At 39.8% G+C, this 19,882-nt stretch overlaps 3 protein-coding genes across 6 annotated transcripts; 2 read left to right on the plus strand and 1 right to left on the minus strand.

Moving 5' to 3' along the window:
• Positions 1-78: 78 nt before the first annotated feature.
• On the minus strand, positions 79-3,984 carry LOC145912990 (uncharacterized). Its single transcript, XM_083000478.1, has 6 exons — positions 3,514-3,984; positions 2,305-2,460; positions 1,887-2,175; positions 1,653-1,787; positions 1,425-1,593; positions 79-1,354 (listed from the first exon to the last, which is right to left on the minus strand). The coding sequence occupies exons 1-6, from the start codon at positions 3,845-3,847 to the stop codon at positions 872-874; spliced, it is 1,566 nt and encodes a 521-aa protein (XP_082856604.1). The 5' UTR covers positions 3,848-3,984; the 3' UTR covers positions 79-871.
• Positions 3,985-4,518: 534 nt separating this feature from the next.
• Positions 4,519-9,355, plus strand: LOC145912991 (uncharacterized). Of its 3 annotated transcripts, none has more exons than XM_083000480.1 (12): positions 4,519-5,783; positions 6,010-6,163; positions 6,460-6,597; positions 6,659-6,841; positions 6,943-7,047; positions 7,165-7,314; positions 7,673-7,831; positions 7,952-8,128; positions 8,460-8,612; positions 8,674-8,817; positions 8,878-9,024; positions 9,143-9,355. In XM_083000480.1, exons 2-12 carry the CDS (start codon positions 6,112-6,114, stop codon positions 9,229-9,231), a joined length of 1,497 nt encoding a protein of 498 aa, XP_082856606.1. In that variant the 5' UTR covers positions 4,519-5,783; positions 6,010-6,111; the 3' UTR covers positions 9,232-9,355. The 3 variants fall into 3 exon arrangements, with proteins under 3 accessions (XP_082856606.1, XP_082856607.1, XP_082856608.1); XM_083000481.1 differs by having other exon boundaries at positions 4,519-5,587; XM_083000482.1 differs by lacking the exon at positions 9,143-9,355 and having other exon boundaries at positions 4,519-6,163; positions 8,685-8,817; positions 8,878-9,018.
• Positions 9,356-12,870: 3,515 nt separating this feature from the next.
• On the plus strand, positions 12,871-18,219 carry LOC145913151 (neural proliferation differentiation and control protein 1-like). 2 transcript variants are annotated; one of them, XM_083000706.1, is made up of 8 exons: positions 12,871-13,849; positions 14,054-14,152; positions 15,253-15,319; positions 16,607-16,723; positions 16,849-16,942; positions 17,006-17,085; positions 17,188-17,317; positions 17,386-18,219. In XM_083000706.1, the coding sequence occupies exons 1-8, from the start codon at positions 13,771-13,773 to the stop codon at positions 17,536-17,538; spliced, it is 819 nt and encodes a 272-aa protein (XP_082856832.1). In that variant the 5' UTR covers positions 12,871-13,770; the 3' UTR covers positions 17,539-18,219. The 2 variants fall into 2 exon arrangements, with proteins under 2 accessions (XP_082856832.1, XP_082856833.1); XM_083000707.1 differs by lacking the exon at positions 16,607-16,723 and having other exon boundaries at positions 12,875-13,849.
• The last annotated feature ends 1,663 nt before the right edge of the window (positions 18,220-19,882 follow it).

Below are 19,882 nucleotides of genomic sequence, written 5' to 3' on the forward strand. Positions count from 1 at the left end.
GTTTGTGAAAACTACTGAAGGAGACTTTGAAAACCTCGAGTGATTCTTCATGTACCAAAGTGCATGAAAGTCTCCATATACAAAAAATCCGTCGTATTTATGGCAGTACAAGCGTGGGACGCATTCACAACATACAGTTTACAAACGAACAGAAATTCGGCAAAGTATAAATGACTTATGTCCGTTAGAAACAGTTCTCACACAAGGCATTTTTACCAATTCATGAGATAAGTGCAATTAATTACAAACACGCATTGGCACTTTGACTGTAAAGTTTGCATAAAAGGTACATTTGGCATCTCGCATGAACTCATTATGCTGTGAAACTTTCAGGATTATTGACGTCACAGTTGTAAGAAATTAAAACAAGAATTGATGACGTCATGTGGATTGCAGAAAGGCGTTACAAACTTGCATACTAAAGTCCTAGTGGTTTAAATATCCACAATCAATATGTTTGCAGATCTTGTGTGTAAAAATAAATTGACAGAATTCTTTTTTGATTCGGAAGAAAAAATAGAACTTAAATATTTACAAAATAACACAACTTAAAATTCATAAAATAACAAATAAAATTTTGAGATGCTCTTTCACACGAAATAGCAAATCTTTAAAAATAGAAACGATGGAAGTTTGCTGCACGGGGAAAGCCAAAATTGATGGGTTTCGGTTTCAAATATTGTCGCAAGTTGGAAAACTAATTCAAATAAATTTAACATTTGAAAAATCCAACCTCACAAATGATCTACAAAGAAATTTTGAAAGGGCTCCGTTGGCCCCGGAAAGTGCTGATGTCTTGCTGAGGAACTTACCGGGTAATCGTGAGTTTTTAAAAATTCCTACGCCCCTTATTTTGGAAATAATGCAAATGTCAGGGGATGAATTTATGGCGGACGTTAAAATATCCTCCATTCTCCTCATCCTCATCACGTGGTGGAAGAGGAGGAGGTCGTGGAGGGCGAGGAGGTTTAGGAGCAGTATTAACGTAAGCCTCATCCCAGACCTCCGGAAATTGGTGATCAGAATCCTCAGGATCGCTGTTGCTTGTGGAGACATTCTCCTGTTTTTCAGGATTACGGAAACTTCTTCTGACATAAACCTTCCATAGAACATAAATTATGATCAGTATTAAGGGGGCAGAGATAAAAACCACAACGAATGTCCAAGATCCCTGAGGTTGCTGGGTTGTAATTGGTGGTTTAGCCGATGCCTCGCATTCAGAGATGTTGATGGCGTGGAACAAATTCATTCCCTTTGAATCAGAAGGAGTTTTGCAAATAATCCGAAAATATTTCCACCACAATGCCTTGTCTTTTACTTCGCTGTCCTCACTTTGGAGTTTATCCAAAAAAATCTTAAATACAAATTTAATCACAAATATAACTTGTTGTCTCTAGTTCTGGTTGGATTTACTGTAAATGTACCTTGAACTTGCAGTTTGACACGTCACATTGCCAATTATTGTCGTCACAGGTTACGATTGACGTATTGTATTCAGAGATCCGTCCTTCTATATTTCCGACCACATTACAAAACCACTGAGGGTCGGCTACCTTGAGTTTGTTACAGTGGACGTTTAAATTGTGGAGATGCCTGCGTTCAGAAATTCGATCAATTTCATTTGATTAAAAACAAAAATAATCAACAATTACCGCAATCCAAAGAATAGATTTGAATCCAATGAGAGCAACAAGTTTTCACTTAGATCGATGCTCCTTAAATTTTTGTTGAAAGTAAAAGCATTTTTTGCGATAAATTCAATCCGGTTTCCCCGAAGATCAAGTTTCCTTTCAATAAAAAAACTTATTATTATCCGGAGGTAATCTTACAAATGGTTTGCAGGCAAACCAGGCACCACAGCAGTGAATCTTATAACAATGAATTACCACAACTTCGTCAATTCTTCAGTTTCATTCCAGGAACTCAGATGGTTTTCGCTTAAAATAAGTTTTTCAAGATTGCGCAAAGCTTTAAGTTTTGGCCAAGTTTTTATTTGGTTTCCACTGAGCGAGAGAATTATCAGGGTTTGGTTTAATCCGAACCACTGCGGTTTAACACTTGCAAGTTGGTTTTTGTCAAGGAAGAGGTTCTTCAACTGACAAGACTCGTTGAAAACGCCATTTGGAAGCGCAACAAGTTCGTTATTTGCCAAGTTTAATTCCAGGTTGCTCAAACCTGCGGAAGACAAAATAACAAAAAGTTAACTAAATTTCGCGTGAAAAGTTCAACATGTTGATAACGCATAATATTTATTTGGTACAAAAATAATTTTGGTAAGTTCGTGATGTAACTGCTCACAACTACCTTTGAAAGTTCCAACGCCAACCTCCCGTATTTTGTTATGAGAGAGATTGATTTCATTCAAATGTGGATTATTATCGAATAAACCTGTGGTGATATTGGTGACAAAGTTACAGGACAGGTTGAGAGAGGTCAGATGAGGATATCTTGAAAGTTTATCTACAAAATATCAATCACGTCGGTTTTAAGATTGCAAAGAAATGCGTTATAAGTTTCTGTGTACAGTTGTACACAATGGGGGCACTTATGGTTGAACGCGTCAAGCTGTAAGTCAATCCTTCACACTTCAACCCGGGATGCTTTGTGTATGTTGCCATGGTTACGTCACCTGCTATTTTTACCTCCCCGTCGTCATGCTTGGCTGCACAAATGTGTAAGTTCAATGGAACGGATGCGATAATGTTTCGGAATCGAAGGAAATTACGGACACAAATCGCCATGTTCGTAATAATATACCGACGGGAAATCCACGTTGTTTGCATGAGATTTGCTTAGGTCAGGTTAAATCCAGTCAAGCGTGAAGCATTGAAGCTAAGTCAGCGATAAGTTTTAACGGATGAGTGAAGAGGAACAAGTTTCTCTTACAAACGAGCGCCAACTTTCGTCCCAGGTGATTTTTACTCACAACCACAACATACAAAAAGGTTTTAAATGAATTTTTTTTCCAATTTGTGTTTCTAGAAATTCCCAACTTTGACTGAGAAACCGTTTGCCTCTGAAATAGCGAAACGAGGATAAACAAAACAACGTATTTCCCCCTTCGACGGTTAATGTTTAACTTGAACAATTGCGAGGCAGTTGTCACGACTATCTTTTATAAGTACTTGGCTCATACACCATTACTGCGCATGCGCAAAGCACCTTTCATTTTACCTTCGCGATTAACCCGCACGGGTGGTTGTTATTACCCAACCCGCACAGGTGGTTGTTAATACACAACATCTCCAGGTTCACGTTAAGTGAAACCTAAATCGTAAAATGTTGAAAATCCCCGGTAACGGTTCCGCTTTCGCACATTAATTTACATAATTACGTCATCGCCTTTGCCTCCGCGGTGAAACTTGTCAGTGACGTCATCAGATCAAAACAAACCTTTTTTTAAATTCTAAATCATTTCGTTTTTTTTTTTTTATTTTGCATCACAGAGGCGGGGCGATAAAACAGATGCCGCAAACACTTGGCGCACCGCAAGCACAAACCCCATCATCTTACCTTGATGTACACTGGTCACGCATGATGCGGTCACGCTTATGGTTATCGTCCTGACGTCACATGTATCCGGGATATGAGCGATCGAATGACATTGGAAGAAACAGCTTGAAATAACTCGATCGTCTAAGTCAACATCGCAATCTCTTGCAGGGCATCCGTTCAAAGCAGAACCGCACAAAGAATTGCTTCTGAAAGCTTTAATGCCGGATACACACAGGAGAAGCCAACAGAATGTAGTTAACATTGCTTGGTGCTTGTAACATGGTACATATAACAGTCTTTTGCCCGAACAATCTGGAACAAAAACATGAAGTCGTCCGCAAAAATCCGTCATCTCCTTTTTACCCAAACCTCTCGGCTCACTGGGTAAGTAACATGGTCGTAAACCAGAAAATAATGTAACACAAGCATTTGATGCCTTTAAAAACGATCCTTGTGCAGATTTAAAGCTTATAGTCTTACGTTATTGAAACTGTCTAATCTGCTGTTTGCTTCTGCGCTCTCAAAGTGTAACTTACTCCAACAGGAACCAAACCTACATTGCATTGGAAGAAGTTCCTTCCTTGTTATTTGCATAAAAGCGAATACGCCCACGCCCGCTGTCTGGCCAACACAAAGTCGTATAAAGATACTCCTTTAAACTTAAATGGTTTTGCTTCTGGGTGTTTTTCATGAGGACAAGACTGCAGTTTGGGGTTAAACAATAAATCACCTGGCAACCCACTTTCCCTGTTAGTTTGTTAACCAAACCAGTAATTGTTCGGGAGATCAAGTTACAAATTACGTCACTAGTTTCATAAGTGCTTCCACTCAGGAAAGTAATTTAATACAAAGTATCAAATCTTCGCAGCGACCTTTGTAGCTGCTTCAATACCACGAAAAACATCTTCGCAAGTCGGCTGTGACTTTCAACCAAATGCTGCACACTACTGGTCACACGCGGATGGTTACCAAGTGATGCGTGACGGAGTAAACACCTTCTTTTTTCCCTCTCCCGCCCTGTGACCTAAACCAAGTTTCAAAACAAGCTAAGAACTCAACAACATCTCGCATTTAGTAACCAGTGTTTTTGAATCGGACGGAAATTCCCCAATAGTGAGAAACAATTTGGTTGTAGGTGGTTAATTAGTCGGCTCCAAAACACACATAGGTAATTGCAGGAAAATATTATATTCCGTATTTCTTGTGTGTCGTACACTTACTGGTCATTCCATGACGGCAAAAAAGTTTAAGAACTTCAATATTAGTGAGGAAAGAAAGATTTCCGTTAAACTGGAAGTGGGAAATGAGCGAAAACGTAACGAGTTTCCATGGGTTGTCCGTCAGTGCAGCTCCACTAATTTGGAAGAAATGCAAATGTTTGCAGGTTTGCCTTCAGAGAGATGTCGTTGGGCGTCGCAAGCGATTTATTTAATATTAAGTTTTACACGATTATAAATGAATCTGATCAATGTTCGTTTCACAACGACAAAACGAGGCACCTGTGGTGGGATTCCAACCCACAACATTCCTGTTCAATGGAAACAAACAACAACATTTCTTTTTGCTGCGCCGGGATTCGAACCACTGCTTTCCAGAGTAAGAATCCCGATCAGGTTTTTCATCTGGTACACGTGGTTATGTGACCCATTGCCCGAAACAATCTTAACAGATCATATTTTGTACGCGACGCCATCTATTGGTAGGAAGTTGTGCATTACATGAGACGCTTGGTGTCGCTGCAGTGTTTTTTTCCATATATTTTTGGATAATCCCGATGTAGTCAAAAACAACACGAACGTTTTTTAACTGTGTCCCTCATGCTTGATATGCAACTTGTAAATTTGAGTGAGTCAACTGTATTTTACTACAACCAACATGAATTGTTGGGATTTCCCGTCGAATAACTTTATAACGAAGACGGGATGGAGGCTATGCTTTGTTTTCCTTTTGTAATTTATCTTTCTGTTCCGATATTGCATTGGGGGAACTTATTTAAACCTGGCCGGGATTTATGTTCACGAAGGCATGGGTTCGAATCCTGGCCATTCCCGGCATGAGAATTGAACAAATTTCTCAGCTTTCCAGGAAAAAGGTTTGTAGCCATTTTAATACCGATACAAGCTGACTTTTCAACCGCAGTTGCACAAATTTCCCGACGACTCAAAGTTGTATGATGAAATCGTTGCCATAGAAACGTATCAGAAACAAGAAACTTTATAGCGAAAAGTTCGAATCAGGACAGCGTGACCTTGAAATTCTGTATGGTTTCAACGCACCTTGTGTAGTCGGTAATATTGATTGTATCTTGTGCGAACTTGTTTAGGGAACGAAGTTATTTTCCAATATGATGAACTTCAATAATTACAATGATTTTCATGCTAGCATTGGTCAATGTATCCATTCCCTAAAGTTTTATAACAAATAACTTTTCGGTATCTTTTATATTTAAACCAGGTCAAGGCAGGGAAGATTGAGCCGATTTAACGGTTGTTTGCATTTGTTCCCACGTAACAGGAAGTCTCGGCACAAAACGTTCGGCGAAAAAGAAAGCAGTCAAGCTGGAAGACTGGACAAGAAGTTTCAGGTCAAATGTTCGGACAGATATAGAAAGTTATCATGTATTTGATCCTCACCATATTACTGGGGTTCGGATTCTCCAACGCTCGAGGTGAAGTAGAGTAACATAAAGAATAAAAAATATAATTTTTCATATATAAAATAATTCGAAGCTAATCAGCCAATGATGATCAGTGCAGAAAGTTCCAACTTGTTCAACCTATCGGGCCGTTTTCATTTACATTATTTACGGGACACAAAACCTCGTTTTTCAAGCAGTTGTTTGGCAATACAGTTTTGTAACAAGCTTGGTTCCCAACGGATGGACGTATGGGAAAATACGCCAACATCTTTTTGAGCAAAATTATTTTTTAATTCGGATCCGAAATATCACGTTTTGCTTTTCAGCACAAACTCTCACATGTCAGGACTGCGTGTGGCCTTCAGATGAAGATTGTTTGAACGGAGTCAGCAAACAAACTACAACTTGTCCCTTCGCAGAAAGTTTGAATATTTATTGTTTAACACAATTCACACTAACGGACGGTGGGTGTTAAAACGAACAGAGATATTCTGCATAGAGATCTTAAAAACATTTTTGTTTCAGGAATTGTAACAAAGCTAGTGAGAAGCTGCGCCGTGGGAGCTGCAGACGGGGATCTCACGACTGATTACATGCCTTCCAACCCCACTTGTCATTCTTCATATGACGTCACCATCAATGACGTCGAAATGACAAGCTGCAACTATTCTTGTAACGACACAGAGAACTGCAACGACATTAAACCTGGCAAGCAAACTGAAAGGGGAATTTTTCAAGTGTTGCAAAAATTCTCTTGCGGAAGAAAAATTCCGCGCCATCGAAATAATATTTATGTGCGTTTGTTTCAGGAGCTTTAATTTCATGCAACAACGTTTGTGTCAATGGACTGTGTGATTACGTCACCGGCAGCTGCGCATGTAATGATGGTTATTCTGGTGATAACTGTTCAACAGGTAAGTTTCATAATAACTTAAATGTTGCGAGGTTGTTGGGTTCCTGCGATAAATCGTGTTATTTGCCCCGAAGTTCGTCAGCACAGGAAATATTTTGTATCACTGGAAACTTTTTAGGCGCTGCCCCCCCTGCTGAGAACTTCCTAAGTTGTGTTCAATGCAGTGAGGAAGATAACGGAAACTGCGTGGAGAAGACCCAGGGTTCACTCTGCGCTTCTCCACTGGACGTTTACTGCGCAATCACCGTTACCACGACTTACAACTCAGGTGTGCATTGTTCGACCAGAAACATTATGTCAGGGTTGGCACGTGATGTTTACTTACAATAAACATCATACGATTATGCTTGCGAGATACAGTGTCTCTATCGGGCAAATAATGGGCGTGGTACACACAGGAATTTACTTCCTAACAACGTGTCTGACGTCACGTCAATCAAACTGTTTGCGTTGTTAGTGTGCAACGCCGTAAAACATCTGCTTTCCGTGTTTATTCTTTTCCATTTAACAACGAATGTTAAGAGCTTGAAGATGTTTTTATCCTTAATGGAATTCGTAACGTAGAACAGCAGATGTGATGTCACAAAGCTGTGACTGGTTGCCAGGCAACAGTTTATTTTTTTCAGCCGGCGTCGATGTCCGCACCAGTGTTGTAAAAAGTTGTTCAAATGAATACGTTTCATCGGATGAGTGCTTCATTAGTAATACGGACAACCAGAATGATGATTACGTCGAGTACACTTGCATCACTACATGTGACACTGACAACTGTAACAAGGCAACACGTGAGCTTTCACATATCCATGCTTCGTTGCTGTTTTTTAGTTATTGTAAACTTTTTCAAGTTATGTAAACTTGGACACAATTTTGGTCGAAATAACTCAGATTGGAATAATGCATTGTAGCCGACGGTGTGATTGAACCCGGAGAAAATATGAAAGCAACTAACTGCTACCAATGTACAAGTAATGACCTAACATCTTGCATGCCATCAACCACCATGACCTGTCCTTCATCACAAAGGTTTTGTACATCGACTGTCCAGTACTACCTGACCGAGAAACAGGACACAAACTACCCAGGTCAGTCGGAACTTCATCTGACATATTTAAGTCGAGTATTTTTTAGGGCGATGACGTCATTCAAATCACTCCTTACACAGATACAGGGCATTGTTACATCACAACAGCTTGCCTTGTTATAAATCACAACTGCAAACTTTCACTTTAGGGCTAAATCTTAAGGTTTGTGCCTAAACTGTCAGGCTCGGTTATATTCCTAAGCAATTTAAACATTCACGTAAGCCAGCTTTGTTGCCCCTAACAAGCAAAAAAGGCCACCTGCAACTGTTCAAATAGTGGTTCTCAAACATGCGCACAGTTTGCTGGAATAACTTGAGTTTCTTTGTTTTAGCTGAACCGGAATACATGTTTATCTCAATATCCCGTGGTTGTTCGAGTATGGAAGTGTCGCCGTCTTGTCGGGAGGAATCAGTCGGAGGAAGTAGTTTAAAAAAGTTTACGTGCACAGAAACATGCACAGGGGAGGGATGTAACGGCGGTTGGCGTGAGTGGAGAAGCTTTAAATCGAATGTGAAAAATAAATAAAAGTGATTCTAAACCATAAGCTGCACGACAGAAGTGTGCAAGATGCGGACCTTCCTCAGATTGTGTTTGGAATCCTGGAACACCACAGGTTTGCCTGTATCCGTATCACAGATATTGCTTCTTCCAAGAAATAAACACTCCTAAAGATACAACCAGTAGAAATGGTGACTTTACAACTTTTTTTTCGTACTTTCAACCCAACAATTCTCTTTTAATATTTCCAGCTCAGCCGCAGATAAGTGGTTACAACCGCACAATGACAAGAGGTTGCACTTATAACAGTTACGGAACTCAATGTGTTGACAATGCGTACGGGGACGGAACAACGCAAAACTGCAACAAAACTTGTTCAACCTATGGATGTAACCTTGGTAACCATGAAATTTCTTTAATTTCGATGAAATATTCCTAAACGTTCACACATTTATGTAAACTGTAATATTTTTGATACCACACCACAATAAATTAACAACAGCTTTGCTTCAACAGGTTTCACCAACTCCGGTGCGCCACTTAGTGGTTCAGTTTTATTCCCGCTGCTGGCATTTGTAATGACGTCATTATTACTAATTGATTGAATTCTCCACATAATTATGACGCCACTATGCATTTATTCTCGTTAATTAAATTAGTTAATAACAATCCAGTGACGTAATCACCCAATCAGGCCCGAGAAAGGCGGCTTCATTTTGTGTGTAATAAATAAAACAGAGTTAATTTTTTAAATACTTGGCACAAATTATTGTGAAGTATGTTCTGTGACGTCAGACAGCAAAAGCTTTCAGTAAAGCGAGTGAATCTGAGATCCAGATTAAAAACCTCTGCTATGTTTCAACTAAACCCTAATGCAAGCTTCTAAAACGTCGAACAGCTAATGGAATACTGAACCCGGGTTCAAACAGACCGGCTCATTGGATAAAACATTGTTTGCAAAATACCTCAATTCACTGTGGGTCAAACGTAACCATGGCGCAACATATCTACACTATACATTATATTAACGGCTTATAACCACGCATCGAAACATTCCCCATTAATCAAACAAAACTCTGTCTAATCACGTGTCACGCCCCCTCGCGATTGTGACGTAACATCCGTTATATTGTCGAGCGGAATACTTGCCTCTGAATCTTTGCACTGTAGTTTAAGAGTGTTGGTGAAAGCATGCAGATACTTTTTAACTTTTTTTGTAGAGAGGTTACATGGAGGTAAAAATATGGGATGGTTATGCAGAAGCTTGGTGGCGTACGCGATATTTAAATTATCAAATGTACATTTTCGTGAGGTTGAACATAATAGATTGTGACACTTGTCGCGTGTTACTGACGTCATGCATCTGAAAAGTTTTTAAAATAGATAGGAACATTGCTGAAGGCTAAACTGCTAGTCTTGAGGTTCCACAGGAAAGGTGCTGATTGTGACGTACAATGCATCCAACAAATATTACAAGCTTGGGTTGTGTTTTCATCAACATAGTGTGTAACTTATCCCCGGGAAACATGTGACATGGGGTGATCGCGTTGTAACCTCCAATCACTCTGCCGGCCCATCAACACCAACACGTCACAGGCATAAAATTACATCAAAAAACGCAATAATAACAAATTATCTCCAGTTCAAACTCCTCAAGCGATCGGATTGAAAACACCAACATTAAAACGTGGTAAAATGTTGGTGGCGGTCAGATCGACTACCGCGAATTTCCTCGGTTAAATGTTGAATTAATGTCGCGTTCGCGAGTTGCAATGTCGAATGACCTGGAATTTCATGAAAAGTTGTGGATATAGGATATTTGGACGCTTTTTCAAACAGACACAGAATAAGCAGCTGCTACAGTGTGATAAAGGTGGAGACGTTTCTTGTGTAATGTGGATAGATAGAATTGTGAAGTTTGCTGTATTCGTCATACGCGCCTTGCTGGATAATTGCAACATGTTTTGTCGAAGAATTTAATCGTCCACGTTTCAGTGAAGAGTTTATTTTGTTTTTCTCCTGCAGTCACACTTATAACAAGGTAAGGTTCACAACGTTCCAAGTATTGAAAGCACAGGGAAGATATGGAATAGGTGTGAAGATATAAGGAATGATTGTTGTTTTCAAAGTTGATTCGCCCCGGATCCGTTTCATTGTGACGTTGTGGGAGTTCCCCCAATGTCACTCGGAAACATGTTTGTTAAAGTTTTTCGACTTTGTTTAATTACCGGAAGTTCAATTAGATTAAGAAATTAACATATGCGTCACATCCGGCTTACAATTATTGAAATGCCGTTTATTCCGACTGAAACCCAACCACGAGAAGCACGCGGAGGTGTCATGAATAATTTAACGCGTCCGGTAGCTTGACTAAGGAACGGCTCCCTCTATATTTATTTGTCTCAGGCAGCAGGCTTACGGTGAAGTAGTGTTGATTATACTTGGCAGCAGGCTTACGGTGAAGTAGTGTTGATTATACTTGGCAGAAGGCTACAATATCACTTGAGGCGAAAAACAGAGCTTTTTATCAAGTTTCAAAAAAATTCAAGTAAATCAGTGTTTAAGATTGCAGGAAAAGACACACAAGCTCGCGGAGTTTACGTGTGTTCCCGGAATCCAACTGTTTATGCAAGTTGGCGTGAACTAGCACAGGTTTGTATGCATTAAGTGGTATACATGTGTTGGCTTTCTACATAGTGGGAACAAGTTTGGAGTTGTTTTAACTTCAAGTGGAATAAAATCGATCCCAGCATGTTTTCCCGCGTATTGTGAGTGTGCTTCAAGGTATGGCCTCTCTCTGTGTCGTCATAATACCATTTGTGCGATTGAATACATCCGGGTTTGGGGGAGGGAGTGAAGTTGTATGTGAATACTGTGGGGTTATACCTTGATTAACGTGCATTGGTTTTGTGTTTTTTAAGCCTGTATGTGAAAAATCAACTCCAGCCTAAGTTTGTTGAGGCCGCACACGGAGAAATCGAAAATGTGATCTTTCTTTTACAATATGAGCGTAGAGTAACGAATGTGAATCCAACTTTTGGTAAAATTAAACAGAGCCAGCATCGAGCAGGGGATCAACCGGTTGTCAGATAAGTTATGTTGTGTGTCAGGTTGAGGAACAATCATAATATGAAGTTGCCAGATCACACTGAGTACACAATAATCTGGTCCATACATTTCAAAGATTTGTGGAAGATTTTGCAAGTTTGCTTGGAGTATTTCGATGTTCTGGTTCAACTTTGTTCCACGCAACCATTTATTTCATTCATGCTTAAACGAGCGCAACGTTTAACCCAAGTTACTCCCATGGCACCTTCTTTCCAAGCGTCGACACGCACTGAAACACAATAACCTTGCGCCGCGAAATAACTCGAACGTTTAAACAATGGGAAACGTTCTATGACTGCTAAAAATCTATTGTCTATTTCGGGACAAAATTATTGAAATGAGCTTAGAGCGACAAAATGTCTGATATGGTTGTGACAAGTTGAAAGTTTTTGCTGCAACATGAAGCAGAAAATAAGTTAAGGATAGTTTGAAGCAAAATCACATTCCAAAATGTGAATGTAAATATCAGACTGGGCGTTGCGTGGACGCAGCGAAGCAAACAATGAAACATTTTACTACAGCGATCCAAGTGCTCCCTGTATGTTAGCTTTGTGACATTCGTCAGACCGTGCCGAAAAATGTCGCGTAAATTTGTGTTCCAACACAATAGCCATGTTTGTGTTCTTGTGTTTGCATCCCTAATATCAGTTATGGCGGACATTGGAAATAGTGGAGGTTCGTTTATCGTAAGTTGGTGAACCCGATCCTGGACAGTAGATTGGGATTTGAGAAGGATAGAAACAGTGATTTACAAAAACTTTAAAAAATAAGGTTTCGTGCGATCTGTGACACCCAATAACACGCGTAAAAAAACCTTTCAGTCGTGCTCGTTTTTGTACAACGGATATTTGATCCATATGAATATTTATGTCAGCTCTTAATGAGGAATTGAAGCAACCTCTTACATTCATGCATCAAGAGGAATAAACAAAATTTACTCCAAAACTTAAGTTTTTAAACATCTTGAACACAAAAAATAATGAAATAATGCAGTAAGAGACGCGCTTATTATAACGCTTCGGTTAACACGAATGACTGATATGCTAGGTGTTAGTCCTATGTTGTGTTTCATATGGAGTGGATAGGGATAGCAGTATTTGTTGTTGAATTTAGTTGCCGCGGTTACTTGATAATAATCAATAAAACCAATATATTCCCAACGGGTCCCACACGTAGGTGTTGACGTCAAATGACAGCGGTAAAAAATCGATGAGAACGTTTTCATGTGGAGGGACTTGATCACGATTACAACAAACCTGGGTTTAGCAAAAGGTCAAATATTTTAGAAAAGTGCCTGTTGAAGATTTAGTTGGCTGAACAAACAATGAGTTGGGGAGAATGATCATGAGCCTTTCCATGCTTGGCGGAACTAGAGTAACTTTATACTTTGTTTCGTGGCTCGGTTAAATTATTTATGTATCGTCGTTTCTTTGGGATAACAAACGTCGCTTTTCATTTTGCGTTGCTATATCAGATGTGACGTAGATACGACGAAGTTCACAAACTTAAAATTCCTCCTTTAAAGGTAGTGAGGGAAGCTGGCAGTTATATTTCATCGTTTGAGTCGAGTTCAACATTATCTCCGACATTAGATTATATATTATTTACGTTAATATTTCCATCAAATCACTCATGCAGAACAACGCGTAATGACGTATTCGCACGTAACTGACGTCAATGCTAAGAATAAAAACATCTGCCATTCCAGGCATAACATAGGATGCTGGCTAAGGGTTAACAGAGGCGTCAATCCCCCAGCCTTCGTTAAATATTCATACATTGATTTTCCACCCTGACATTTTCGTCGCAGTGAATTTCAAAAAAAACCAGCAGGCGTCCCTGGAGGGGTTACGGAAGCTGTGTAGGACAATACAGTTACCGCCGAGGAGCGGGGGTTAAACAATAGCCGGTTACCAGGACCAGGGGAAAACACATGAGAGGAGTTTGTCCTGGGACAAGGGACGATTTATTCTCAAAAAGATATAAAGAAATATTGATTTCTTGGGCATGACGAAGATTTCGGGTTGAAACAAGAAATGAGCCAAACATACCAGGTCCATACTGCGCTCCTTCACTCGGTTTTCTGGATTATCATCTCACATACTGGAGCTCAAGGTTAGATATTTCCGTTCGTTATTAGCTGATGCCTGCCAGTGCATATCTATGTGTTACACCATGCAGTAAAAAGTAAAAATTATGAAACTCAATACCTGTCTACCGTGGCTTCAACACATACCCGAGAGCAACATGACTAAATGTGAATAATAATAAGTGAAAATAGTATTGGTTAAATTATAACCACAATAAAAACTTGTTTAGAAGTTGCAACGACACCTGGTTCACCTGTAACACCGAAGCCACCACAAGAAGTAATTTACGAACATCCAGACAATGGGATGTCGAGCGTCGTGTACATAAGTAAGAAGCAATTGAATGAAAGAATGTGAAAATTAATTCGAGTCATGAAGCGACCCCAAAATTTTACTGGATTCATAATTTCCATGCCACAGAACGCGGTATGGAGACAGTGAATGCCGAGCGTGTAAATGTTACGTTTCCTGTGCTGTCAGTGCTTACATAAAAAACCGCTAAAACCGCACGAGTCGCTCGTGTTTGTATATTGCTGGCGCGACTCAGTAATAACAATACGAGCGGTTTAACATGACTTGTGTAAGACCACCTCTCCACAAAGCGCATGCAAATTCATGTGGAATCAAAACTGAACGTGCGGCAAGTACACGAAACACCCTTAAATATGTTGCTAAAGCTTTCCAGCAAACTAAACAGGCCAAAATTCACAATATTTATGAAACTTAACGTTGGATTCGCGTGTTTCTGAAGTAGATCTCAACCTTAGTTGATAAAGCGGATGCAAGAGTATCTGATCAGCTCATCCAATCTACAGATTGTGATCTTAAAAGTAATTAGAGAGAGTCCCAAATGGTCGTTAAGGGATCCTGTTGGTCATAAACCAAACCCTAATGGCTTTGCACGTCGTTAAAAGCACGTGTAACCGTCACATTACACGAAGATGCACGCATTATGCAAAGGTTTGACGACGATGATTCGCCCGCATGAGCTTTACAACTAATAATTTAAACTGTCAAGTGCATAGCGGTGAATTATGTTAGTAACAGTTTGTGGCAGAACTTATTTTAATAATAAATCTGGATGGCGGCGGTCAATTAGAAACAGGACATGAAATATGCATAAAAGAATCGATACAAAAACCCATCATATCTCACTCAATAACATCTGAAGGTCAACCACAGCATGAATAGATCCGCCATGCAAAATATCACGTTCTGCTGATTGGGACCAAGGATCACTGCGTAAAAACTATTAATTGCTGATGGTTGCAGAAAAATAGCAAACTTTGAACTTTTCCAAGTGGAGATAGACCCTAAGTGTTAACCACAACGTTGCTATAGTGACAGAAAGCGACAACAGAATAGCTGATGAAACTGCACAATATTATAAAGCTTATTTCTTTCCAAACTATTTCAATTTACTTTCAGCTGCGATTGTAGTTTCGTGCGTGGTCGGAATAATCGGAATTATCGCGGCGGGAGTTTGCTGGTACAGGTAAGTTCCATTACATTAATCGTATGCATGCGTTCTTGGACTAACTTCCAGCCATGGTTTTGTTATGGCCTGTGAGCTTTGATTCAAAACGAAAAAAATCTCTTTAATTTTTAAAATCCTACTTCCGGGTTCAAACAAAAGGAGAAAATATTTTACCTCAAACTTCACAAATGAAGTAAATTATCCCGAGAAAGTTGCGCCTCTAGGTTCGGAAACAAACTGTAAATCCTGCAAACCTGAATTCAAACAATCACTTGTAAAAGCGCCAACAAGCACACAGTCGGTCCAGGCAACACTTTTACAACAAAACAAATCGTTTGTTCGGTCGCCGTAATTTCCAACATGGTTCTTGGCAACATTTGTGTTTAAACAAAACACGGGTCAAGTTGAAATGGTTTGAGATCTCGAACGTGTGAAAACTAAAAGAAACCCATCAGAGCCGCCTCTACATCCGGCTTACCGAGTACTTAGCACGTTTACCACACAACACGGGTTGTAGTGTTTGCAAACTTATCCTTCTTACACAAACTTCATGACCCCAAGCTGAACGTCACGGATATTCTCTAATATCAATTATGAATAAAACGAAACCATTTGATTCATGAGATAACAAGTTGCTGAAAGGTTCGAATGTTACAAAATGCAATCGGTTTAACTCACATCTGATTAACGTTTGAGTGGCTCCGGGGCAGAGGTTGAACTGTGGTCCGACATCTGATCCTGGGGTTCGGGAATAACGAATCAAGATTTGGTCAAATAACTATTTCATTATCTCCATCGGCTAAGTTGGAACAAAAGAAAGGGGGGGAGGTGGGCTATGTTAAAGGTTTCGAACAACGATTAAGGTTAAAGAATGACGCATTCTCACCATGCCCCGATTTTAAAAAATGGAAACCAGGGCAGAATTGTTTTGCGAGATGCAGCAGATGCCAAGCGGCTATGGTAGAGCTTAAAACCGACATAACCCACACGAAACTCAACCTAAAATCGATTGAAATCCAACGAAGGCGGAAAAATAAATGTTGGCCCAAAATAAACAAGGTGGTGGCAGGTGGTTCAATACGTGTTCAATGAAATATTGATGGTTTGCAGATATTTCAATGTTATCCAAACGTGTTTGTTTAGCTCGGATGTAGATGTCAGTTATGAGCCATGAATTTTTTAAATATCTTCATCCCGGCCAGGGGGGGAGGGGGGAAAAATATTTTGTATCAAAAACTTAATCGTGCATGTGCCTGTGCATGACGTATGAGTTTTTTTGTGACGCTTCGCATGCTCATTGGACAGACACACCAACTTGCTTGTTGCGTCACAAAGAGTGTTGTACCGTTCGTCGGATTCGTCTGTGTTGATTCACAACGGTTACGGTCAGTTCAACGATCATTGTAAGGGAGGGAGCAACGGGTAAGTGTGAAAATAAAAGACATCAATGTTTGTGAAACAACGCATGCCATATTTCCAATATATGTGATCATAACTCGGCGAAACTTTATACGATTCCATGATAGTAACAGTGGTTAATATTACAGGGTTCAGACATTAAAGGGACTCGCAAAACGGACAGACTACCCTGCATATGGGGTGACGGGACCCAATCCGCTACACGAAGATTCGTACAGACCTGTAAGTTCGTCATGTTCGTCAATACAATATCTTCCTTCATAAAAGTAAAAATTATCTCTGCAGCCAATTGACAAAAACCTCAACAAGAATGCGGAGATGTTTCATTACAACCAAACTAAAAAACAAATCAAAGCTTTCTCCAGGTGATATTTTGTCATGTATTGAAGGTGGAAACCCAACATTTCCATTTTCGTCACAAAATTTCAGCCCGACCGCACATGAGTAATTTGTATGTTACTCTTTAGCGCCACAAGCGAGTCAAGTTCTTCGTCGCGGACACACGATCTGCAAGATGTCGCTGCTGAGTTGGATATGAACGATGAGGAGACAAGTGACGGGGAGTACACAGTGTACGAATGCTCGGGTTTCGCATCGGTGAGAATTCCTGCGTTCAAATCCTCCAGGTAAGAAAGAACAATTTTTTAAACAAAAATACACTTTAGACAATGGATGGACCAATGGAAATCCACAATCCTCTGTTTGAAGAAACTTTGGAAAAATTAAACACAAACGGCGGGATTCCAAACCCGAATCACGGAGTGAAGTTGCAAACAAACTCAATGTATGAGGCCACCAAGCGGTCAATTGAACACTGATCGCAAGTGGGCGATCAAGGAAAATGTTTGCGAACTGTCTTCCGATAAAAGTTCAGTTGTCGAAGACAGAAGTTAGCCCGCAACAAACCTCAAGGTCCCCGCATATCCTTGGTTGTATCCCGTCACATTGTAAGTGGATTCCCCTACTTGCACAGGAGCTCAACCAGTGACGAATCTCAACACTGATAAACTCGTGTTGATTTTCAAACATTTGGTTTATTCGTGGCCGGAGAAACAGAAAAGTTTCCCCGAGTTGATTATGGAAGTGGTGATCATTCAAACCTCGTCAACCCACACGATGCTGTTTTTTTTTATACATCGGTAAACAGGGCGACAACTAGTGGTGGTTATTTTGTTCCTGTAGTCAGTGCACTTTGTATATATTTGTTGACCAACTTTAAGTGCAGATATTCATTTCAATTTCAAGCAAGCCAGAAAAAAATTACCAAGACGTCATTTTTAAACAAATATATTTTGTTCAGAAACTTCGTCGAGGTCCAACTGTAAAATACGTAAAACCTCTCTGACGTCACAGTTCCATTGTGTTGCGCAATCTTATTATAGTCACGTGTCTTCTGTGTTCTCTATATATTTGCACCCGATGATTTTCCTCCGCACAGTGCAATGTACTGAATATTCATCCGCGTTGAACGTTCTTGCTACTAAGGGTACTCCCCGAATAAAGGGCTGATGAATTTTTTACTTTTTTAGGAATGGAAAAAAGATTATTCGCATGATTTCTATAAGTTTGTCGCAGAAATCATTCTCAAACATGAGACAGCGAGTAATTTCGAGTTGCTGGCTAACACCACGCCACTGCTCTCGAAAACGACAACAATTATTTCTGAGCCCTTTGCGTTTTACAATATCTTTGTGACAAATCCAACAGGGCTGATTCGCAAAACTACTTAATTCAAATATGATTATGTGGATTGCCAGCAATTCGTTTTCTTATCTTAGAAACTATGTTTCTTCCAGTGGTCACTCACGAGCTAACAAAGCAAGCCAGGTTCTGGTTAATAAGTAACAATATTATATCTTCATTTTATATTGGACACAAACTTAGGCGTCGATATTTCAACGTTTTGTAAAATATTAAGGGTGATTTTACCAGGTTTTAAAAACACGCAAAAAACATTCCGTTAGTCGTATCGCCCTAAACATAGGAAAACGACGCAAATTCTGTTTCGTGTCAGTTTCTTTTATACCGAACCATGCTGTTGTAGCACTAAATTTTAAACACTTCGATTACGGACCCCCTTACTGAAAGTGGGACACTTTTGTTTCACGCTGCGTAACAATCCACGAGACACTTGTGTTTGTCATGATAGTAATGGTGATAATAAAGGTCTTTTGAAACTAGCTTAACACATATTATAATGTGAGTGGTTTTTCTGACAATAATTTTTAACCTAAACGAAATCCAGGGGTGACGATACATACGTTGTCACCCCTGTTTGTTTGTGAGGGGTGACATCCCCCAGTCACCCCTAGGCCTAAATCGACGCCTATGGACACAAACGGTGGTCGCCTCCACTGTACTTTTGCGAAGTGTTGGATTTCTTGTAGTTAAGTCGGTAGGTGAGTGGGCCGTTGTGTTACCAAATTCCAACACACAAAACAACACAACCCCCTCCAAAAAAGCACACCATACACGTTATGGTTAAACCAAGGTTGTTGGTCAAAAACAAGCATTGCGCAACTTCGGATAATACCAGAAAAATGTACACAGACAAATTACATTTTGCAGGAACCGTATTTTACAACAATGGTCCATCTTTCTACATTCATGTCTGTGGAATTAATGGTCGGCGGAGATAACACGAATCTTCGAGGAAGAACTACTGCAAGCAAACATATTCATATGGATACAGTTTTAATAAAGACACCATTTCCCACTCCATCCAAGCAACGTGACGACACACGCCATGTTTAATTTACCGAAATAGCGCTTTAAACAAAACTGGATTGAAACATGAAATATATACAACACATTCCTTTACCTGTATGTTTTGGATCGTTTACAAAACAAATATATAGCATCTGGAGGAGAGCAATATAATATCGTAACGGATAAAACACAGAACCGGAGGTACTTCCATCGACCACTTTTTCGATTGAATCAAGAAAACCAAAATGAAATGTTACGTCAAGTAAACGTGGTTCTAAGCGCAATAAACGCTTAACGGAATATTAAACTGTGAGGTTAATATACAACCAGGCAGCGTCCTTCTTTTTCTCGCCTGTTGATCTGCTTCGTCATGCCGTCTTGTTGTTGAGGACGTCTCACTACCAGAAGTATAGTCTTGTCTTGGGAACGTTGGATAATTACAACATAAGCAAA

Source organism: Ascidia mentula, chromosome 9 (genome assembly GCF_947561715.1).
Source record: "Ascidia mentula chromosome 9, kaAscMent1.1, whole genome shotgun sequence".
NCBI classification, from domain to species: domain Eukaryota; kingdom Metazoa; phylum Chordata; class Ascidiacea; order Phlebobranchia; family Ascidiidae; genus Ascidia; species Ascidia mentula.